The 25,101-nt window shown below is 46.8% G+C and overlaps 1 protein-coding gene across 1 annotated transcript; it reads right to left on the bottom strand.

Annotated features, from left to right (window-relative positions):
- Positions 1-888: 888 nt before the first annotated feature.
- On the bottom strand, positions 889-24,578 carry hibadha (3-hydroxyisobutyrate dehydrogenase a). The gene is made up of 8 exons (XM_080015838.1): positions 24,469-24,578; positions 21,683-21,843; positions 20,703-20,812; positions 20,214-20,335; positions 7,836-7,969; positions 6,848-6,924; positions 2,630-2,786; positions 889-2,537 (listed from the first exon to the last, which is right to left on the bottom strand). Exons 1-8 carry the CDS (start codon positions 24,536-24,538, stop codon positions 2,379-2,381), a joined length of 990 nt encoding a protein of 329 aa, XP_079871964.1. The 5' UTR covers positions 24,539-24,578; the 3' UTR covers positions 889-2,378.
- Positions 24,579-25,101: the final 523 nt, after the last annotated feature.

Here is a 25,101-nt window from a genome sequence, read left to right on the forward strand (position 1 = left end):
CAAACCTCATAGTGGGCTAGATTAGGCTGGAGTGACACAAAAACAACACCCAGTTCTCAGAGGGTCAAGTACAGGCTCATGAACTTGTGAAGGCGTGATGATGAACCCCCAAAAACCATAACAAGTGAGTCACAAACCCACTACACAACTCCTGCCACCGTCAGGCTCGCCACAGTCTGCTCCCCGCCTGCGACTTCCACTCAGACGACAGCAGCTCCATAAAATGTCGCGAAATAACACCGACACCGACCGCCCCGAGATGTGAATAATAGCAAACCGCCTTTGTTTTCTAGCGCCCGTTTCATTGCGATGATGGAAATAAGGGCATCATTCTGAGATTAGTGCTTCTATTTCTCCCCCAAATGACGTTGGGTGTTATACGAGCTTCTGCCGAAGAGCTTTGGAGGAACAATGGAACAACAGCCAACCACAAGGTGGGATGTGCTGGCTGGGTGGGTGGCTGGGTGGATGGGTGGATGGATGGATGGGTGGGTGGGTGGATGGCTGGGTGGATGGCTGGCTAGATGGATGGATGGCTGGTGTTAGGTCAAAGCCGGGCAAGGCTGGTAGACCAAATGCCATGGGACCACAAGGTCAAAAGATCAGGCTAGGCGGAAAGGCTGAAAAAAAAAAATCTAGATTGGAACCTTAAATCCTTTTCCTCACCAAGTAGGAACCCAAGTGGATATAATTTTTGGGTATATGCATAAGATTTATTGATGTCCATTATACCTCGTTCAGTCTGTACTGTACAAGGTTCTTTGTTCCTGCTGCTCTACAGTTTCAATTTCTCTACAGTAGCATCTACAGGAGAGACCAGTACATAATATAACATAGCTTTACTTGGAATCATATTAAATATTCAGACAAAATCTTCAACAGGGAGAACGTCTTTAATTTTTGTGTGGAATTTTGAATTCTATTTACAGAAGATGAACAATAGGTTCTTTTGTGACCAACATTTACAGCTAAAGTTAAACAAACTTTGTGAACAATTCCAACATTTTCCTCCTCCATACAACAAAAACAAAATCAAATATACATTATGTACATTTGAGCAGCGCAAGTAAGAGATTCTTTTTTCCTTTTCCGATCGAGTCGGGAAAGTGCCTGAGGGAGTGCAACGTTTTTGCAACACGAAAAGTAAAAAGTGAACGGAAGCCCAACAAACACGACAGAGGCTTCGCTAGGCGGCCCCATATAACATGGCAGAGAGGTACGTTTCTGTAACTAGAGGAAAAAGAGAGGTATATCCATACAGCTCCGCTTGCTCCATGGGACCAGAGAAACATCCTGTGGAACCAAATGCCTCTCACAGTATTTCTTGGGAGGTTGCAGTGGTTGGTCCAATCGGCAGTGGGCGCGGCAGGCCGGGCCTCACAGAAAGCCGGCCCCCGGTGTCTTCTTGAGGTAAAACACTCGATGAAATTTAATGGACGAGTGAGTGGACAAAATGAAGGGACAAGATGAGGTTGGAGTAAGGCTCCGTTTCTAGTGAATCAAAACGAGTCTTACCTCTGAGACTACAGTTAAGTCTCACGTTACCATGTTTTCGTTTTATTTTCATGACTTGGGCACTTGAAAGCACCCAGTGTCCGGCAGGGGTTATACTGTCAATGGCCTTATCAGTAATTGTAAATTGAATCTCCATTAAGACCATTCATACCAGAGGTTGTTCATGCAGAGGTGAGCAGAAATGAGCTGTTGGATCTGTTGCTGAGAGAGGCGATAAGACGCGCGCGCGCGCACACACACACACACACACACACACACACACACACACACACACACACACACACACACACACACACACACACACACACACACACACACACACACACACACACACACACACACATTCTATTCATACTTTTTCCTTTCACATCTCATGGAAAGAGAGCTCCAATTCTCACAAAAAACTGACAACCTGACAATCAAATCAATAAAAAAATAAAAAATTAAATATACCTGAACCAGGGTCAGAAGGAGGAACTCAAGTATACTGTGTGTTATATGATTTGTCAATAAGCATTGCATCAAATTGACAGTCTCCCGACACACACACACACACACACACACGCACACGCACGCGCATACACACGGGCCGTCTCCAGATGCTGGTCTAAGGTCAGTAACAGCATTACCCAGTGGATTGAGAAATATGATGCATCGGATACATCCAGGGGTAAGTGTTTACATACCATATGCTAATTGACCCATAGATCTCTGCCTGAGGGCAAGGCCTCGGCCTCTACTGGGTAAAGAGGGTCTAGGGCCACTGGGGCAGTCATTGTGAGGTTCTAGTGTGTGTCTGTGTGTGTGTGTCTGTGTGTGTGTGTGTGTGTGTGTGTGTGGTTGGTATTTTAACCCCCCTCTCTTCACTGTCCCTCCTCCTCACGTAGGAACTGAAAGACGGATGAGAAGTCCTTGTTAGCGTAGCCACGGGCGCACATGAGGCGGTAGATCTGGTGGGCGAGGGAGCCCAGGGGGACCGGGGTCTTTGTGTTGGTGGCCGTGCTCTGGGCCAAACCAAGGTCCTGGGAACATCGAAAACAACATATTGCACTGCTTGACTGATACATCATGTTTTATATTTATTCTATTTTGATTGGTCGTGCCAGTTCGTCACCTTGGCCATCAGGGTGGTGCCGAAGCCCCCCTGATAGTTGTTGCCAGAGGGCACCCCCTCCATGACTCCCGGCACTGGGTTGTAGGCGTCACTGGACCAGCAGCGGCCCGATGACATGTTGAGGATCTGGGCCAACAACTTGGGGTCCAAGCCCAGTCTGGAACCATTAAGAGAGAGAAAATACAAGAGAATTGCTACTAGACCATGCGGACTCACTGTATGTACTCATCTGGATGCAGCATTTATAAGGGGTTCAGGGGAATAGGAACAGGGGGAAGGCCAGGCTACCACATAAAGAGATATATCAAAGAATAAGCTTAAGGAGAACAGTGACGTGAGGGAGGTGCGTGATATGGGGGATGGGCTGTGACCCCTGTTGAACTCTGTGCCCGTCTGTGGCCATTCCTCAGTGTTAATGGCCGGGGGCTCGGTAATGCTTGGCTAATGCAGTATTGATGTTTGCCAGCACGCATCTATTCTCCATCAGCCCTTCTCCATGAGAGAAAGGGAGCAAAGGAGAAGAGGGCAAGCAGGCAAGGAGCACAGGGGAGCCGTTAAGATAGCTAGCCGTCACGTAGGGGCGCTCCCTCCTGCGCCCCCTTCCCAGATTCACAGCCGTCTGCCTCTGTTCGCAAAGTCTCTCTCTCTCTCTCTCTCTCTCTCTCTCTCTCTCTCTCTCTCTCTCTCTCTCTCTCTCTCTCTCTCTCTCTCTCTCTCTCTCTCTCTCTCTCTCTCTCTCTTCTCTCTCTCTCTCTCTCTCTCTCTCTCTCTCTCTCTCTCTCTCTCTCTCTCTCTCTCTCTTAAATGGGCTGTTTTTGAAATATACTATAAGTAAGACATTTGTGTTTTATGCTTGTGTGTGTATTTTTTTTAAATTTTTTTTAATGGACGTCTCTCGCTGGCTCCATCAGTTTTGCGTCTTGTGCCTCCCTCGCTTTCCTCCAAATCATTCTCTCCATATCTCCAACCCCCCCTAACCAACACCACTCTCCCTCTCTCTTGCCCATCCCACTGACACCTCCCTGTCTGAGGACTCTGGGGGACATATGTATGTTTGACATCGCACAACACCCCCCCCCCCCCCCCATCTCTGTAATCCAACACACACACACACACACACACACACACACACACACAGTTCTGGGTCAGCAGCTGAAAAGGTTACTGGCTGAGCTACAATAAAGCGCGTCCGAGCGCGCAGATCGTTTGTTATAGTGACCAGAGACGCTGACGGGGAGCTGTTGTCCTCTGTTTAACGATAAATCAATGAACTTCGCCTCCTGCTCACATCCAGCACACACACACACACACACACACACACACACACACACACACACACACACACACACACACACACACACACACACACACACACACACACACACACACACACACACACACACACACACACACCAAAACGGCCACGGTTATTAGCTGACGCAGCGGTGTTGTTGTTCCTCGCCAGAGCTAATTTGCGTGGAGAAGAGGACATGTCACGCTTTAACAAGATTGACACGGATAAACACATTCTCAAACGCACACACACACGCGCACACACAGGTTCAGAGAATCAAACGTGTTGCTGTGCGATGCCTCCGGCAGCAAAGGGCTAAGCGGCAGCAGGGAGTGAAAGATTTAGAGCGTTGCGGCGCGTGAGGGAGGATAACAGGACAAAGCAGAGGATGGGGAGAGAAAAAGAGAGAGAGAGAGAGAGAGAGGGGTGGAGCAGGTGGAGTTCATTTGCGGCGGTGAGATGAAGTGTCTGTTTGGCTGCGATTAGCCGTCGTATCCTGGCTGCAGCAGAGGAGGAGGAGGATGCCCCGCGCCCTGCACCCCACAGGCTGCGGCCGTGGCTACTGCTGCTGCAGCCGTTTGTTATTACGACATTAAAGTGGGAACGCTGCGCTTTTACACACCGCGGCGTTCACAGTTGCCTTAAAAAAAAAAAAAAAAGGAAAAAAAAAAAGACGACACGAGTGCACTTATCCCGGTGACTTTCATCTTCGTCTGAACATACGCTCGCAATTCACTTCCTGCAGAATGAGGGATAGTGGTGGAGGGAGTCTTAAGTGGCTCTGGTAGCTAATGTCTTGCACGCCTTCTGTATTTCGACATAAGGGGGCGTGCTTTTCAGAGAGGTGTGTGTGTGTGTGTGTGTGTGTGTGTGTGTGTGTGTGTGTGTGTCTCTGTGTGTGTGTGCGATAGCCCGCATAGACCGTGGATATTAAGCTGTGAAGCCCTCATTTTCCCCTCACGGGTTGTTCCTTTTCCTCGCCTCCTCTCACTCCCTCCCTCCCTCTTTCTTCCCCTCTCTCCCCCTTTATCTTGAAGTGCATCGTTAGACTCGCCGCTCTTCTTCTCCCCCCCCCTTCCCCCGACCGCTTTTACCCCCTCTTCTCCATCCTTGGCTAACTGGCTGCACGCCGCACTGACACTGGGCGTGGGGATGGAGGGATGGTGGGGGTGAAATGAGTATGTAAAAAAGAAAAGGCGAAGGGGAAGAGAAGGGGGGGGGGACTGAGAGGGAGAGAGATTGAAAGAGAGACACAGTGTGCGTGTGTGTGTGTGTGGTTATAATTGTCATGCGTGGCCATTCCCTGCGCCGAGAGAACGTCACGCTCAGTTGGAGATGATCCGAGCTTCCATCTGAGATCAACAAATTAGTGGCATGGAGAAGACTGGCTGAGGGTGTGTGCGTGTGTGTGTGTGTGTGTACAGGTATCGAGGAAAGGGCAGCTCTGAGGCCCAACTCCGGTATGATAAAATGTTATTGCCGTTCTCCTGTAAATTGGCTCTGAGTCCTATCTCACAGATGAGAGAGGGAGAGAGAGAGAGAGAGAGAGAGAGAGAGAGAGAGGGAGAGGGAGGGAGAGGGAGGGAGGGAGAGAGAGAGGGAGGACACATGCATGTGCGAGGGAGTGGACGCTCCGCTCTGCATAAGGGGCCAGGCCGCACTGCAGCGTGGGAGATTGACGGTCACAGGCTCTTTGCTAAACCATGAGTCTTTGTCCTCCCCTCTAATAAAGTCCCACAGATGGAGAGAATCGGAGGATGAGGGGAGCGAGAGAAACATGGAGGCAGGCCGACACGCACAAAAAAATATCAAAATTGTATATAGGCCAGTGGATAGGAGCGACATTAATACCCAAACTTCTTGCGGCGACGAGATTCTTATTACTCTTTCCTTCGTCATAGGTTAAGATTATTTCCAAATATCCGGTGTGCCGATAAATTGCAGGTTGGTAAAAAAGTGCTGTCTTCAGGGCTTGTGAATGAGAGACTATGTGTGTGTGTGTGTGTGTGCGTGCGTATCAGACACAGCGTGGCAGTGTGTACTGTAAATCTGTGTTGCCTCCGTAATGCCTTCATATTTCAGAGGCCTAGTGGGGGGATTTATATACGAGCCGCTCGCGCCAATTCTCCTCCTCTGTCACGGCGCGCATAAATCAGGTCCACTAATACAGCCGCGCGGTGACGAGAGGGACCGGCGCACGGGAGGGAGGGTGCGTGCATGCGCCGGATGAATGACGGGTGCTCACGGAAAGCGCCGGGGTTTAATAATTCTGGATCTACGATGTGATGTGTGCGCGCATGTGTGTGCGTGTGTGCGCGTGTGCGTCTGTGTGTGTGTGTGTGTGTGTGTGAGAGAGAGAGTAAAGCAGCTCCAATTTCTCCGGCGAAATGGAGGACATCATTTCCAAAGAGGAAGAAAGTGAACAAGCTCGGAGCTTGCTCTACATGAGTGGTTATGCAGATCGTAGTTATGTGTACTTCCTTGGATGTATGGTCATTTAAGTGTCTGGAGAGTTAGAGGAGAGCACTTTGGACATTTTAAAAATCCCATTAAACTGCATGAAACCCCACCTCCCATCATCCCCCGGCCCGGGGACCAAAGTGGCCCTGCACCAGGGGAAGAGGCGTGTTGAATGATGGGATCGGTAGTTCCCAGACGCCGTGCAGTGACAGGGTTGTGACAGCGAGGCAGTGAAAGCTCAATCAGCAGATGTAAATCAGAGCGACGGGCCGCATCTCCTCATCCGTCTCTCTCTCTACCTCAGATGCGCACATCCACACTCCTATTTGAATATATATCAGGTACTGCGAATGATAGTCTGTGAAATATCTCTCCAATCACAACTGCTACGATGATCTCTCTCTCTCTCTTTCTCCCCCTCTCCCTCCCTCCCTCCCTCCCTCCCTCCCTACCTACGTACGTACCTAATTCCTAGGTTCATGGTCTCTGCCGTTCCAATCATCCCGATGGCCAGAAGCATGTTGTTGCAGATCTTAGCCGCCTGGAGGAGAAGAAACAAAGAGGAGGTACACCACGACTGTGTGTAAATTGGGGGGGGTGTGCGTGTGATGCTTCATAGAGAGCACTTTAAGGTAGAAAATGGCACCTACATACATTAAGGAGTATGTAAGCATGTGTTTATGCTTTATTTCATGAAACAAAGGTGTAACTTCTGTGTGAGCAAACAACACTTAAAACATTTACTCGCAACTGGGGCTGTGTATTGTTTCAAAAATTACGATAGCAGTACTAATACCCGCAAAGTGATACCGATACCAATAGAGTACTTCATTCGATACCTTTTTTATTCGACTATACCCATCAGGTGAATAGAAGCATTCAGTTGAGTAAAATGCCACTACGCCACTCAGATGCCACAGGCATGTAGTATAGACAGTTTTATAGTTGGTTTTGAACTTTTAGGTGGCATCTCGGCACGCCGGCCTGCCAATTCCGTAAAATAGATCACACTCAACGTCACCACCACAGACTGTTGTAGCTGCTGCGGGAGTGGACCAATCACACGTCGCATTAAATTGAACACTTGCGGTGATTCGCTGTGAGCAAAACCATACAAAGTCATTGTTTTCTCGATTCGGGGACACAAAGAATTTAATGCAGGTGAAGTTTGACTGGAGAAGTTTCTATACTACTTGGTATTGGGTCATTTCAGTTGATACCTTAAAAAGGTATTGAGTACCAATACCCAGCCCTAATCGCAACCACCAAGTCCTTTGAACGTATACAATATTGTCCAACCAAATATATTGGTGTGTGTGTGTGTGTGTGTTTTGCTATACTTGTGAGAACAAAACCCTGGACAGCCCACCTTTGCTGTGTGGACATTTGTGCGTGCATGTTTGTGTTGCTATACTTGTGAGGACCAGTGTGTGTTTCAGTGTGTGTCCTCACCTGTCCGGTGCCCACTTGACCGCAGTAGACGACGTTAGCTCCCATGCAGGTGAGCAGCTCCTGAGCAGCCTGGTACTCCTCCTTCACACCGCCCACCATGAAGGTAAGGTTAGCCAAGCTGGCCGCCCCCACTCCTACACACACGCACACGCACACACACACACACACAAAAACACACACACACACAAAAACACACACAAAAACACACACACACACACACACACACACACACACACAGTTGGGGATCTTAATGCAAACAAAAATAAATAAATATGTGAACCATACAGACGGTCTCCCTTCTGAATAAGGCTCACAAATATGTTCATAGTAAACAATTGTATAGGGTGGTTTTCCTTATGCCACGTTGTGATTAAAATGAACCTAAAAGAGACGACAGGAGTGGAGTACTCACGTCCTGGAAGACTTCATATAGCTGCACTAAACAACAAACACATTAACTGCTCGGCTGTTTAAGACTAAGACTTTAACTGTTTGTTAAAGGTCATCTGTCTGAGTGAGTGTGTGTGTGTGTGTTTCAAAGGGGGACAGGCGTGTTAAAAAGAGCTGCACCAGAGGGACACGGGCATCTTTAAAAGCCGATTGTTGCCATCATCCGCCACACGACCCCCGGGGGAGGCCCTGCCTTTGTCCCTTTAGCCCTCCTCCTGCACCCTCTGTCTCACACACACACACACACACACACACACACACACACACACACACACACACACACACACACACACACACACACACACACACACACACACACACACACACACACACACACACACACACACCAACAGCTGTGCCCAGGGCTATACCCCACCGCCCCCATGGGTGTATCAGTGACAGGCGTGAGGGGTAATTAACTTTACACTTTATCATGTTCAATTAGCCGTACCTCCCCATTGCCTGATGGCTTAAGGAGCATGCCGTGTTTCTGCAGCCAATTTCAGCCCCAAACCCACCCCCATCCCCTCCAACCCCACTCCACCCTGCCTCCCCAGCCCCAACATGGGGGTTCTGGCGGATTCCTAGTCCTGACAAAGTGGAGAGAGGGGCTGCTGAATATGTGCCCGATTAGCACGGCAATAAACCTGGGTGTCTGGGCGCAAAGGGGGCAGGAAGCGGCCGTTCCAAATTGCAGTCTGCCATGGCACCCCCAACGAGCCTACACTCTCAATGTTAACACGTGCATGGGCAGGAGTACATACAAACATGGTTGCACATACATGTATAAGTGCATGCAAACTGCTGGCAACATAAAAAAGTAAAACTTGCAGATACACGATACTTGGTGAAGTTGTGTAGTGGGTAAAAGTTCAGCCCTTAATAGGTCTCTAGTGGTGACGGTGCAAAAAAAGAGAGAGAAAGAAAGAGAGAGCGAGCGAGACAGTGAGAAAGCGTTTATGCCCGTGCTTGGAGATGGCTCTTCAGGGTGCTGTGTGGCTCTAATGAAATGCCTCTTAATAGTGAAAGGCTAATAATGTCGGTGTTAATAATTAAAGAGGACTTAGCAGGGACAAAAAAGCTGAAACCACATTATCAGACTCCAGCGGAGAAGAGAAGAGAGAGACAAGTTTAGAGGAGAAGACTCTTCCTTCCCACCGTGTATCTCAGTGACCTATAAACATAAATATACATCAATTTACGCCTCCCCCCACCTTAATTGGCTACGCTGCTGTCAAGTGGAGGATGACACCGGTACTCTGAGAGTGTGTGTGTGTCCCAGTGAAGGGCTGTCAGCAGGTCATTAGGGCCACATAATGAAGCCCCAGGCCCACACTGCGGCAGCTGCCTGCGGACTGCGGCGAACACACGCTCAGCATACGGCCGCCGCACACACCGATCATACACACATATGGTCCACACACACGCCACCATGGATATCACAGTTATACGACTTCCGTCAGATTTTTTTTTTTTTCTCCCCCCTCCGTGTGATTCCCGTTCCGACTGAGAACGCTTAAATTCAGCGTCTGGTTTAATCCGATCGACGTCTCTCGAGCTGCTGGCGTTAGCCTTCCAGTGAGTTAAGGCAGTTGTGTTTCTTGTAAGATTTCTGATTGGTTACGCCAAGTAGTTTGTTTTGGATCCCGAAAGTTATCTGAACAGTGCCATGTAATTTATGCTTGTTTCAGTCATAACACACAGTATTCACATTATAATCAATATTTGAATTCATGCTTCCTCCAATTAGCTCCATGCTGTAATGAATACTTAAAATACTCCATTTAACACCAACAATCCTCCCCAAAAGGGCCCATTTCATAAAATATACGTCAGTTTCCCCTACCATTTCCCAACAGTTTCTTATCAGTTTTTGTGCTAATTTCATAACCAACGCGCAGACATGCCTACGCAGGAAGTCTGCCGCAGAGGTAGAAAGTGTGATCGAAAGAAAAAAAAGTGGCGAGTCAGCGAGAAATGAGGCATTCCTTCAGCAAATCCAACAGAAATCTATGACGGTGAACGGCAAGAGAAAATCGCGGAGAATCCACTTCGACCAAATCTATCGCTTCTGTACACAAATGTGCGCACACACACACACACACACACACACACACACACACACACACACACACACACACACACACGCACACACGCACACACGCACACACGGTGTCACAACCGTGCTGGCTCATTAGCGGAGATCACTGTTCGAGGGTCTGCTAAAGAGGAGATTATTGATAACACAGTCCATGGTCGGATCAATACATTCAGAGGGACGGAGAGGGGGTGGATAGAGAAAGAAGTATGAGAGAGAGAGAGAAAGGTAGAGAGAGGTAGAACAAGAGAAAGGTAGAGAGAGGGAGGGAGACAGAGTGAGAAAACAGAAAGAGAGGAAAAGAAAAAAACAATATGGCTCTGGCACTCCCCCGACTCTACCTACCATCCCTCCTTTTTCCCCTCCCTCTCTCCCTCCCTCCCTCAAATTAACTAATCACCCATAATAAGCTCTTATGATCTGTAGTGGATTTCTATAAGGAGCGACACAGGGATGATGGAAGATCCTCGCTCCTGGAAGAATAACGTGTCATTAGCATAACACAGGAGGAGTGTGTGTGTGTGTGTGTGTGTGTGTGAGTGAGAGAGGGGGGGGGGGGGTGGAGGGTGGTCAGTCTGTCGCTGTGGATTATGCATAGAGTCGAGCGCATATGTGTCGTGCGAGGCTGTAGTAGATGTACGTGTGTGTGTGTGTGTGTGTGTGTGTGTGTGTGTGTGTGTGTGTGCGCCAGGCGTTCTCGGGCCGGTCCTGTCGGAGACGGATTAAAGAGGAATCCTAATGAGGCGGCCGTGAGCAGTGGGAGCACCGTCCCATTCATCCCGACGGGGTTGACACTCCCGAATCGTGAGTGCCGCGCGACCACGCGGCGCCCCCTAGGGGTGGACCCCAACCGGGGGGTAGGGGTAGGGTTGGGGTGGTGAGGTTTTGAGGGCGAGGGAGGATAGGAAGAGGGGGGCAGATGAGTAGAGAGGAGAGAGTGGACCTGGGGACGCTGGTGGCAGGTCGTGGGGGCCACCGCATTTTAGTTCGTAGTGAATTTGAATACGGTGCAGTTCACTGCTGTGACCATATTGTGGTTTTGGGAATGTTGTCGTTGTGCATCTCTGGACCTAAATAGTTGAGTAAAACAGCGTACTGGTTGGTTTGTTTTCCTTTGTTCGCATGAATGGAAAAGTAACGGAATAAGATGGTGCATTATTGTCATTAACACACTGGGCAGTGTTCACCATGTTATAAAGCCGTGGATTTTTGAAGTACAGAGTTATGGATTGATTTCAGCCAAATCAAGCTGATTTATATGTGAATCTACCGCGTGTCATGCGCCAAAACGTTGATTTGGCGCTGGCAAATATGAATCCAGAATGTGCTACTTTTATCATCTGTGACATCATCAGGGGTATGCGCTGATTGTATCGTTATTATTGCAGCTTATTGGGTGAGACAGGAAGATTCCCGTTCGTCAGAGAGCCATGATGCTCATAATAGTCTCTATGCTTTGAAAACATAATACAGACGTATGGCCGCACATTTGTGACAGTGAAGTGCCGCTGTCTTTACCGATTGGGAATTTAGCTGTTAAGCCTGAGTTGGCTGCTCTTTGACTGGACATATGCCACATTGGAATATGCTTAACATGGAGTCATTTGGACTGGCAAACGACAATTCTTCGCCGCCATACATACATACAATACGCCGTACGTCTGCAACCCGCCCCACAGTCGAACCACTTCAAAACTCTTCTGTAAACTGTTGGAATTTAACAGCGTCCTTTCAACTTCATCCACAGACAACTATCGCCTCAACACTAATTAATACCAGAACATGTGGACAAATGAGGTACTGCGAGGTTTTATCTCAATTCTAAAAGGAGTAACAAAATGTTACAACCCTACCCCATGCTGGGGCTCGACAAGACAGATTAATACAGTCTCAGAGAAGGGGGTTTCCTGACCGGAAGAGGACCAGGAAGCAAGAATCTGAAAAGTCTCATTCAGGTCAATGACAAAATGTGTCTTCCTTCGTCGTCTTCAACTAATTCAGTAGCTACGCACACTGTTTATTGCTCTTAAATCGTGAAGTTGAACGATTTGCAATGCAACAATGGCATGAATACGCCTCTGCCTAGCCCCTCTTCAGATTCCTTTCGGTCCCCTCTACCAAAGTGTCTATAATGAACTTAAGCTTCCAAAGAAAAAGATGGGACAGCTGAGTACTTACTCCTGTGAAACCTGTGTGTGTGTGTGTGTGTGTGTGCGCGCGTCTGTGTCCTGCTTCCGGTAGTGTACATGTACAGACTCCTTCATCTCATCACATCTCATAACTGGATTTGAGATAAACCCGCTATCAAAGGCTGCTGAGAAAAGCTGTTAACAGCACGCTTTAATGCCAGCCATTACGCATGAACATAACAGGGTGAACGAGTGTGTGTGCGAAGTCCGCGGAAGATCAGAGAAACAATTTTGGTTTGTCGTGTTTGTAGTGAGCGCTAAATTAATTAGCACTTCTTTCATCACACACACACACACACACACACACACACACACACACACACACACACACACACACACACACACACACACACACACACACACACACACACACACACACACACACACACACACACACACACACTTCATTATAGCCTTGTAACCTTTTAAACACAAGCTGCTTTTGAAGTGGTTCGTGCGCACGTGTGCGAGATGAGTGAGAGCGTGTGTGCACGTGCATGCACGGGTCCGTGTATGACTTTTGTGAAAATGCTCATCTGGGTTTCTTTGAATGGACGTGTGTGTGCGTGTTTGTGTGCACGAGTGTTCTTGTATATAAGTACGCCACTATTAGAGCAGGTGGCGACTCTGTAGCCACCCAGTCTGTCGCTCCTCCACGATGCCGCTTCCCACAGTTACGAGGCAGTTGGCCCTTTTCATGGGTTCCATCTTTATATTAAACTAGATTGGTGGATATTAGGCTGAACAAACAGGACTCGCACATGAACTGACATGGCTCCCTGCAAACCCTACAAAGAAAATAATACAAGTGATATGCTATTGTGATACAAGACTAGATATTGTCTGGGATTTTAGTTATCGTAATAGTCAAATATAGTGTAAGGCTGCGTTACATAAAGTAATGCAGTTTTTTGAACGCCATAGACTGTTCTAAGGTTAGGAATGTGAATTATTATTATTTTCATGTGGCTCAAAGGATCATTGGTTCGCAGGCACATCAAGTCTAAGTGCTGATACATGTATTTTATAAAGTTTTTTTAACATGTAACATTTGTGTGTATCTATACTGTGTGTATATATACACTCACATACTAAGCACAAGCACAAGCACAAGCACAAGCACAAGCACACACACACACACACACACACACACACACACACACACACACACACACACACACACACACACACACACACACACACACACACACACACACACACACACACACACACAGAATAACATTGCTCATCTCATTCCAATGGCACCGGTCAAGGAGTGTAATATATTAGGCAGCCAGTAAACAGTCAGTTCTTGAAGTTGATGTGTTGGAAGCAGGAAAAATGGACAAGTGCAAGGACCTGAGTGACATCACAAATTGTGATGGCTAGACGACTGGGTTGGAGCATCTCCATAATAACAGGTCTTGTGGGGTGTTCCTGGTATGCAGTGGGTAGTACCTACCAAAAGTGGTCCAAGGAAGGACAACTGGTGAACCGACAACAGGGTCATGGGTGCTCAAGGCTCATTGGGCATGTGGGAAGTGAAGTATAGCCCATCTGGTCTGATCCCACAGAAGAGCTACTGTAGCATAAATTGCTGAAAAAGTTCATGCTGCTATGATAGAAACGTGTCAGAACACACAGTGCATCACAGCTTGCTGCGTATGGGGCTGCGTAGCCGCAGACCAGTCAGAGTGTCCATGCTGTCCCTGTCCACCGCCGAAAACGTCTACAATGGACACATGAGCATCAGCACTGGACCATGGAGCAATGGAAGAAGATGGCCTGGTCTGATGAATCACATTTTCTTCCTCATCGTGTGGATGGTCAGGGTTATGGTCCGATCCGATGGAGCATCTGTAGGAACGTGCTGGAACAAGAATCCCGATCCATGGGGGCCCCACCTCACAACTTACAGGACTTAAAGGATCTGCTGCTAACGTCTTGGTGCCAGATACAACAGGACACCTTCAGAGGTCTTGTGGAGTCCATGCCTCGACCGGTCAGAGCTGCTTTGGCAGCACGAGAGGGAGCTACACAATATAAGTGGTTATTAGTTGTGGTTTTAATGTTATGGCTGATCAGTCCATTATCAATTAAATACATAAAATAGGGTAAGGGTTTTGGGTAGAACCCTGCTCTAATAAATGCATCTACCTGCTTGGTCATAATAGCCACATTACTAATGATTGTTTGTATAAAATATCTTATCAAAGCACCAACAGTCATTCCCAAGATCTTGTCAAATCATTGATATCAGTGTATTTGTCGCCCAGCCCTGGAAAATAACGAGCTCTTGAAAAAACCTCAGCATTTTCCATTTCACTGTGAAATCAGGAGTTTTACAACTTGTAAGATCCGGAGTCGGAAAAAGGCTCTCAGAGGCATCATGGGAAACGGGGGCTGCACTCCAAACGTACCGGACTGCCATCTCCGTTTGGCTGAATTCCAGCTGGTGAGATCGCAACTCAGAACTCAGTGTGAAGTTCTGTGGGTGCGGAATTAAAAACAACTTCAACTCAGACGGTCCTGCGAGTTTCATCGATTGTTTCATTTCCTAAATAACCTGTTTTTTTTTTTGTAGTTTAATGATTTGTCTATGCACGTCATTGCACATTAAACCTAAAAATGGCAATAGAACATTTGATTCTGAATTGTTGGGATCTGTTGGGATTCACACCTCTCCAACCATTTCCATCTACTTCCACCAAATTGACAATTATGATACACACAAAAAAAAAAAAAAAAAAAAAAAAATTCATTTTCGCCACAGAAATGCCGACAGGGATACAGTGTAGGAATGATTCCGATGTCAACGTGCAACGTCAATTTTGTTAAAATGCAGCTTGTGCAAACAGGCTGCGGCAGAACTTAAAGAAACCCTTATTCCCAGTGGCATTACTTAAGTGTGTGTATATGCAAGAGGAAAACTTTGGACCCGTAGCTGGCATCAATAAATCAGGTGAATCAAGTCGCAGCACTCAAAAACAGAACTGTCTTTATTGATTGGGGAATTGACTGCTCGCCATGTATGCCCAGAACCAGCGGGGTTAGAATGTTTATGGGCCAATGGTGCAGCCTCATGTGGTCCACCATTATAATTACACCCAAGGGCAGATCCTTTTTCTCAAACAAATTAAAAACCCAAACAAGCCCCGTAAAAAAAGCATGACGGATATCAAGTAAATAAGTGAAATGTAAGTGGGTGTGCGCTTACCAAAATCGCTCTTTCACATTCGGAAAAAAACAAAAAACAAACCAAAAAAAAACAAAACTGCCATTTCGACAGTTTATCTGCCAACATCGCTAATGGTGCCCTGTTAGGTTAAAAACAGACTCTTTATCGGCCCCGGTTAACGAGCGCCGGGCCATGAGAACGGGCTCTCGCACACAGTCACGCCATGAGAATTTGGGCAAGTAGGCTGCCGCAGAAAGCTCACTTGAGAGAAACAGATCAAGATGATGTGAGAGCCGGTTCAACCCAGGATACGAACACCGTCGCTCAATTAACGTCTCCGTGAGCCACAAGCATTTTGGTGGAATTGCTTGGGCCTTGACCAATAAAGCCTGCTGTCATCACCGTAATAATCAGCATCATTGGTAGCTGTGTAATCCAGCAGGGTGCAGGCCGGTCAATGTCCACAGTGGGAGCATTAGACAGAGCTGGGGAGATCCACAATCAATCCCTCCCACTGGTACAAGGAGACCCATCCAGTACAGAGCGGGCCAATCATGATCCCCAATTAGAATGGTTGGTGGGCGCACACACACACACACACACACACACACACACACACACACACACACACACACACACACACACACACACACACACACACACACACACACAGTCACTCATATAGACAGAATGCTAATTCCATGCTAGATGAGTGACATGTTGTGCGGGTCTCGGGCTGAATTTGACGGACTTGATGGAGACCCCATACACCAGCTGACCATTAGTCTGCATGATCATGCGCTCGCAGCAGATGACACCGGGACAGAGCCGCGAGGGCCAGTCACCCAGCTGTTGCGAGTCTGCTTCCATCTGGAGTCCAAACACCCTCCTTTCCAACACCACCCTTACTCCATCACTCTCCCCTGTCACCCCCACCTTGGTCCACCCCAATGCATGTCACCAATACCCCTTTAGTGAAAAGAGTTGTTATGCTAATCTGGCCATTCGACCACGGCATCTCCCTCCTCCTCTCCCACACTAGTTGGCCGTCAACGGGAACAGCCCGCCCAGTGCCCAGACCAGCCCTCGTCCACCAACTCACAGGTCTTGACTCCTCTAACCAGATTCCTGATGCCTAACCCTCACTGAACCGCCGTGACGTGAACAGTTAATCCTTCTAATTAATCCCCTTCTCAGACCGGATTATTTGATTGGCTTGTGTGCTCTTCTATTCCTTTCGCTGACCGGACGGGAACCTCGGGCCTGAGCCAAGGGGGGGGGGGGGTCAGACTCTCCAAGCTGCAACTGGCAGACTTCCCCAGATGCTGGAGGACGGCGTTCAAACAGTCGGAAAAATGACCCACACCCAAGGTGGGGCGGTTGGGGGGTATGATTAGGCTTGTTTCAGGGCACCGGCCTAACGAATAGTTAGCCGAGTGTTTATTGGACCTCACATGCAAAACATTAGCCAGAGAGCCTGTCGTCCCATGGGAGGCGATCCCGCCGCCATTTTCCATTCGTACCGATAGCCGACTTTCCCAGGATCGGTGGACGCACAATGAAAGATTGCATTTTATTCTTTTTTTTGTTTGTTTAAAAGGGCCTTTTTTTTTTTTTTTTAAAGCAGGCAGCCGCTAGCGATGTGGCGACCCACCGCGGGTCCACAGACGCAGACACAGGCATTCTGGGTAATTACTGCTAACGACCCCGCTGCTCGTTAGCCTGGGGTTCCTATTTTTGCTCCTGGCTGTGCCAACACCCCGAGCTCGTGACGTCAGGAGCCGTTTTGTTGTGGGTCGACTTCGCATGCGGACCCTTTTAACGACACCAGACGGTGGCACAAGCGCCTGAGAGCGAATGTTAACGTGCATGCTGGTGTGCATGTTGCTGCCGCTAATGCAAGATGCAATAGTGTGTGTGTGTGTGTGTGAGACTGTAAGTTTCTGTAAGACTGTACCAAGATGCATCTGGGCCACGCGGTGGGTCAGTGCGCAGGGGAAAAGATAAAAAAAAAATAATAATAAATAAAAAAAAAATAAAAAGACAGCGGTGAGTGTATAAAAAAGGAGAAACACAGAAAGACACAGCGACCAAAGACTTTTTCTTTGTGATTATCGCTTCTCAAAGGGGTTTACTCTCCACAACTCAGTCAGTGGAAGAGACGGCCAAACCTCTAGTGACGCACGCAGGGTACAAAGAGACAGACACACACCCACACCCACACACACACACACATACATAGAATAGAGACTCTTTTCCAGCATTGAGCCCCATGTGGTGCTTGTTTTAAAACTGGCCTTCACAAACATAACTGCAACACCGTTGATTTATCATTGTGTCGCTGCAGGTCAGCACATGAACCATAAAGGCTGGTGTCAGTCACTCAGGTGAACCGATGTAACCCACAAGCGATTTTCTTCCCTTGCACACACACATCATAAAAAGGAGAGAAAAAGAATGCGTGCACACGCACTCACATGACTATGGCAGGGCCCTATTTGGGTAGAGTGCCATCTCCTGGCTGGAATATGGAACACGTGCCTTAGCGTTCCATTCACAGATTGGGAGAAGGGGGGAGGGGCAGAGGAGTGGGAAAGGGAAAAGGAACAACCCACTCCACCCCACCCCACACGCACACATACAAAAACACACTCTCACCCTTGTACTTCCTATTGAGCTGACCCGGGCCCTTCTCTGGAGTCCCGACTCTTAACCTCTCTTCACAAGTTCAGCTCTGCTTATCACTGCTGGACCACTTTTTGTCCACGTCAGGGGGCTTAACCGTAGTGCTCAATGTTAGTGGGGGTGTGTGTGTGTGTGTGTGTGTGTGTGTGTGTGTGTGTGTGTGTGTGTGTGTCTGGCTGCGGGGCAAGTTGCAGAGGCCAAAGGTAGCAGGTAAATCATTGGTCATCTCCAGCTAGTAAAAGGGGCTTAGCTAAAAGCCAGGGGACAGGAACCTTCACACAGGACTGCACTCACTTACTGCACACTGTCTACAGTATGTAAACAATAATGTGTGTGTGTGTGTGTGTGTGTTCGGGAGAGTAACAGACTCAGGACTCTGATCTTACTCACTGCAGCCAGTCTCTTCTGCTGACGCCAGCCAGTAAACACACCAGTTTAGATCAAGTCTGTATGTGTGTGTACATGAGCGAGAGAGAGAGAGAGGCGAGCGAGACAGAGACAGAGACAGAGAGAGACGCTGTGTGTCTTTGGTGTGTTTCTACAGATTGCGCCACAGAAAAACAAACAGGCTCGGCGGTGATTGCGACTAATAAAATGTGTGGCAAAAGGACGCCGCTTAGCCTCACGTGAAAACTTTGAGTGAATCTGGCGTTTTTGGATGTGTGTGTGTGTGTGTGTGTGTGTGTGTGTGTGTGTGTGTGTGTGTGTGTGTGTGTGTGTGTGTGTGTGTGTGTGTGTGTGTGTGTGTGTGTGTGTGTGAGATGGTGCGGGCGTGCGTGTGCGCGTATGAGCCACGCAGTGGCCCGCAGTCGGCCTCCGAAGAGACAGGCTTTTACTGCAACACGTCTTATCTCCCCCCCTCCTCCCCTCCTCTACCCTCCATGTGAGGGCAGCTCCTCTCCTCTTTATGACTCTTTATCTGACATGAAAGGCAGTGACACGGGATACCCGCCATTACGGCTCCATCAACATGAAAAGCACTGACAAGGGATTCCACATCGCAGCTTAGCCCCATTAAGGGCGACTGGCGATCCTGTGCTCTGTCAAGGAGCCGTCACTGGCAGACGGGGCGAACATAATGAGGACTTAAAACCTTAACCTTGCCTTTAAGACCGCCGGTCAAGGCGGTAGTAAAAGCCCAGAGCGAGGGCACCCACTGGCCTGCACCGCTCTGTAATTACGACCCATGTTCTCGCACTAAACCCAAGGGCGGCAAAAAGTTTAGATACACAAACGAAAGCAAGACGGTTGAGACACACGGGCGGAAGGTCACGGGCCGTTTGAGACCGAACCTGAAAATCCTCGGTTCCTACTTATGACCCTGTTCCTCTTATTCCTCTAAGTATATGTATAATGACGATCCAGTGCCACTACTCATTAAAGAAAGGAAACGGTGACAGACACATTCAAATTCAAGGGCATAGCATATACAAAGAGGATTGTTTTGCCATTACTGGGGATCGATAGTTTAAGGGACTATAGAATGTAAGGTTATCCCTGTACCTATTGAAAAGCATCACATGGATTTGGTCAACTCAGTATTTCTGATCATATAGATCGACCATTTGATAAACAGCTTGAACAGAGAAAAACGAGCCAGAGATGTACCACCCTAACGTTGAAAGTCTATTATACATTTCAAACAGACAGGGGGGGGCTTTCGGGACGTGAGATGGTCAACAGAGGTTGATAAGATGGAGGGGATATTGGGGAGGAAAAATAGACACTCAGCGGTGTATTTGCTTCCCGAAGCGGCGGCGCTTTCAACTTGACGTTACCTCCCGACACGGGGGCGTCCATAAACACGGCGCCCATCTTCTCCGCGGCGACGGCCATCTCTTTGGAGACGGCCGGGTCGATGGTGGAGGAGTCGATCAGGAGTGTTCCCTTCTTCACCTTCCTGAAGAGGAGGAGCCACAAACAGGACCTTTGGGCCTTTCGCACCAAAACCACCAGCCTTTTACCTTGTGTGTATCATGCCCGAAATAATAAATAAATGGGACCCCGTTAGCATTGAAGGGACAGGAAATCACTTTAGCAAAGCAGGAAACAACTGCTGTGTTGTGTCATACTGCGCCATGAAATTAGCAGCTGGTATCAATGGGTGGGACAACATCCCCTCTACAGATTGGTCGAAATGCAAAGCGCTCGTAACGCTTTTGCATTCGTACGCTCACGTCGCCGGGGATCGAGCTTCTGGAAAGAAAAGCAAAGGAGCGGCCTCCGCTGCTACGTCCCCGGCGTGAATTCCCCCGAGGCGGACTCACTTGAGGATGCCGTTGGGGCCCGTGTAGACCTCGACGACGTTGGGGCTGGAGGGCAGCATGGTGATGATACGATCGGCCTTCTCCGCCACGTCCGCCGGGGAGTCCACCACCTGTTTGTTCCAAAACAAAACAGGAGGAAAACCAAGGGTTCGTCTGAGCATTACAAAATTAAGTTCATGGATTCTCAAGTACTTATTTGAAGCACTATTTTTTTCCATTTTCCAAGAACTTAATGTAAAAACAAATGTAAAATATTCAGTATTCATATTCAATGTGATCTTTATTAAATCATATAATCTCAGCCTAATTGTCTATGATTTAAATTATTATATATTATATCTATATATACACAGTATATATATTATTACAGTATATCTATTTTTTATCTCATTGTCATCTACTATTATAAGTGTCTATTTACAATTATGCATGGCATAAAATGTATATAAAAGCGATTCTGGAACATTTTTATTACATTTAAGATTTGAATAACAAAACCAGGGGTTTTTACAGGTTTTCAATGGTCATTTTTCCCAAGGACTTTTCAAGCACTTTAGCACGAAAGGAGCTATTTTCAAGGTATTCCAGTGCTTTGATTTCTGAGGATGAAATTCAAGCACCTCAAGGACCTGGTAAGACCTTGGAAGACACACCTTGAGTGTATTACACACTCGATTTGTCGTTACACGAAACTCGAATGCCGCACCAGCCATGTTCAAAACCTCAAACTATGCTGCGTGACAGCTCGCCGCTCTTGGGCAATCTCTGCTGAAAAGATATACTACTGTGTGAACGAGTGCTTAATGAGTGAGCCGTACAGATGGGATTGTGCACAAGTATGTACACCCTAACCTCACCCCACCCTCACCCCACCCCGGGGGCACGGTTGTAAATATGAAATGTGTCCTCCATCAATTTGCAAATCCATCGGGGTGTCAATGCTGATGGATGATGGGTGGGATTGTGGCGTGGAGCTTCACCTGAGCGCCCATGTCCTGTAGCTCCTTGCAAGACTTGGGGAAGACATCTGTGGCGATCACGGGGTAGCCATTTTTCAGAAGGTTCTTGGCCATGGGGCTGCCCATGTTTCCCAGCCCGATGAAGCCGACCGGCGTCTTGGAGGCCATTGTGCGACTCGACACTGACGGAGGGAAACGGAGAGATCCGATCAGATGACGGCAGATTTCTTTAAGCTTAGTCACGGCAGAACATATTGAAACTTGCATCGCAGGAGTGGTGGGATAAAGATAAGGAAAAGGAGCCTTACCGGCGAGAGCGAATGCATTGACATTAAGCTCGACAACTACGCTGTGACAGTCTAAATATCATATGGACTAAGACAGGAAGTAGACTTGTCACCTGTTGCTGTGCTATCCATATTTTCATTTGGACATGCTAACTATCCAATCATCAAAGCATTTTCAGTCAATTTTAAAGGCCCAAAAAGCCAATTAAGTCATTTGGTGACTTTCCAATGGTGCTATGACTAAATAGCGAACCCAGATTACCTTTAATCAGGACTAATCTAAATGGCCAGTCATGGTAAAATGGTCTCAGATTTGCCATAGTCTTGCCTTAACAAATCTGATTTCGGAAGGAAGGGCTGGTCTAGGTCTAAGTGAAGGCTTAAATTACAGTAGACCTGGCCAGAGGCAGGGTCTGGTTTGGATTAATAGTTGTGTGACCCCCAAGTCGACCATAACAATAAATAAATGAAAAGAAAAGAAATGATCTGAACTAAGACCAGGCAGAAGGAGCTGACTAGTCCTTCATTACTTTAGTGTAGGATTTCCTAGTCTCAAACTTATTCATCTAAAATTAAGCAACGTCTCAGAAATGCATTTCTGAGATTGAGGATTCATTTAATTAGGATAAAAAAAAAAATTGGATTGAACAATCAAAGATTTAGGTAGATCTTACCATTGACAAAATCTTTCTCTCAATGCGGCTGATACATAGAGGCTGAAACCAACATCAGATTATTTGGGAAGTTATATCACTCTTTTCTTCAGCCAACCCCAACCAATGCTGGCTTCCACTGCTCAGGGAACTTCTGGTCTCTTTGACAGTGATTGATTGAACCTTCGTTTGAATCTCACAAAAGCGTATTCAGGGTGAGCCCTCCTTTCCGATGTTGCCAAGTAACATAATAACAAGGTTCGACATGGAAACAAGCTGAGTTGCACAGAGACAATGCTACCAAAAACATCTTACAAAACACTTGGATTGGATTCATATTCTAATGTCACTTCAGACGTAGATTTGGCTTGCAGTGTTTGTTTCATGTATAGTACTTAGATCCATCTCTGTCGGTCTTAGATATCAGGTCTTTGACAATCTCTCAAAAAACAAATGAAGCGTTTAAGTGAAAAAAAAAAAGAAAAAAAAAAAGGCCAAAAAAATGACCAAACAAAAAAGCCTACTTACATTTACAGTTTAAAATCCTTCATGCATCCACAATATTTATTTAAGAATATTCAAATAGTTTCTTATAGTCCTCAACTTCAATAAGCTTGGTTGACAAAATACACTATATTTAAATAGTTCCTCACTGAGGAATTGTCAGTGGCCTAATATGAGTTCTTAGACAGGACTAGGCAAACAAAGAATCCTGCAGAATATGTATGAAATTATTTTAATGGAAGCATGACAGCCTGTTAAATATCAAAAAGTAAATTCAATTTTTGGTTATTTTGTGAATTTTTACTATTATTATTGATTAGATTGTCGGAATCTCATAATTCCTGCAACCATTTTGGATATTAAGCAGGACTTAAGAAAAAAAACATTCTTGCGAAATTCTCAACAAATATTAAACTATTTCAACAAAAGACTGATGCCGACACATGAAACTAGATGCGTGCTACTCAGGAGCATGGTTGGTTTTGGGAGGAAAAGGGATAATGTTAATTGGGACCCACGCTGAGAACAATATGCACTACGCAGGAGACACCCTGTCTGCAGATATTAGAGAGTTACATTTAATACTTTTTAAGACACAATTTAATAGTGTTTTTTGGACAAATTATCGATCTCTTATTTAATGAAGTACCGAAACTAAGAATTAATGTGTGCACTATATATTTGTGTACAGGGCAGAGGGAGGTATCATGTAGGGATGGGGTAGGTTGTGCACTGTTTTTGCAACAAGTACATTTAGCATGTAGGTATGAAGGAAGGTATTGGGTCCAGAAAAAGGCTTTGGGTTTTGGCCTCGGTGTGTTGAAATAATCTTGACTATGATGCAGAAGAAGTTGACACATTTTGACAATAAAAAACAAAAAATTAAAACAAAATATCAGATAAAACGGCTATGTTTAAAATTAAAGCCTCATTCACGATGACGCACCTGGCCCGGCATTTCATTTTGTGAGTATATTTATTATGATCAAGGTGGGCTGACATGGTGAGCAACACGGTGCATGCATCACCCAACCAACCAACTGGAATTTTCATGCAGAAAACGCACAAAAGACCCCAGATCATGACTGCACATGCTTACAGCTAATGTGTGAGGGTGCAACGCAGCAGGTGTCCAACAGCAGGCCCTGCATGGAGACTGTGGAGAGCCCCTTCCATTCGAATTGAATTACCTTCAGGACGCCGCATGGGGCAGCGGCCAAACATAAAACGTTGAAGAGCATCCTTTTTTTTTTATCCCGTCTCTCTGTGCATCAAAAACAAACAAACAAACAAACAAAGAAACCAAAAAAACACAAGCGACCACGGAGATCCGGACAAACACAAAGACATTACATTACATTACCGAGTGTCGGGGCGACATGCTTATTCCACCGGAGCAATGAACCCCGAGAGCCTCTAAACAAGGCAGCCATGCTTCGCTCCCCTTGACCTCGGCGCACAGTGACAGCTGTCAAGGCAGGAAGCGAAGCGCCGTTGGTCGTGATTTACTGTAGTTGCGTCCAATTAGACTTACCGTGGACCTCGCCAGCCAATAGGAGCGAGGTAAAGGCGGGACTTCCTGTGCACGGCTCCTTAAAAGCCCCCCCCCCCCCCCCCCCCCCCTCCCCGTGGCCGCGGTCCTTCGCGGCGATCGCTCAGCAGCGACGCGGACGAGCTGGTTGGAGGTTTGAAAGCCGTTGATATACGAATTATGTCATATGCATCTGGTTTGAATGATGAGGGGGAAAAAATCGGTGGAAAAAAGTGGAATGCAATAAAAAAATAATCTCTTTTTTTGTCGTTGTGAAGAGGTGATCGTGTTAATGGCACGATAACGTTCCACTAATAATTATAGAATAATAATAATAATAATAATAATAATAATAATAATAATAATTATTATTATTATTATTAACTATTACTAATAACTTTTACTAATAACCTTTATTATTACTATTATTATTATTATTATTATTATTATTATTATTATTATTAT

Source organism: Zeus faber (assembly GCF_960531495.2).
Source record: "Zeus faber genome assembly, chromosome: 1".
NCBI lineage: Eukaryota > Metazoa > Chordata > Actinopteri > Zeiformes > Zeidae > Zeus > Zeus faber.

Excerpts from the sequence above, each read along its gene's own strand:
- hibadha (XM_080015838.1), bottom strand. The coding sequence starts at position 24,538 with ATGGCTGCCTTGTTTAGAGGCTCTCGGGGTTCATTGCTCCGGTGGAAT. Across the intron at positions 20,813-21,682 it reads TACAGGACATGGGCGCTCAG|GTGGTGGACTCCCCGGCGGA; the intron begins GTGAAGCTCCAC and ends TGGAACAAACAG. Across the intron at positions 2,787-6,847 it reads ACCATGAACCTAGGAATTAG|ACTGGGCTTGGACCCCAAGT; the intron begins GTACGTACGTAG and ends TAATGGTTCCAG.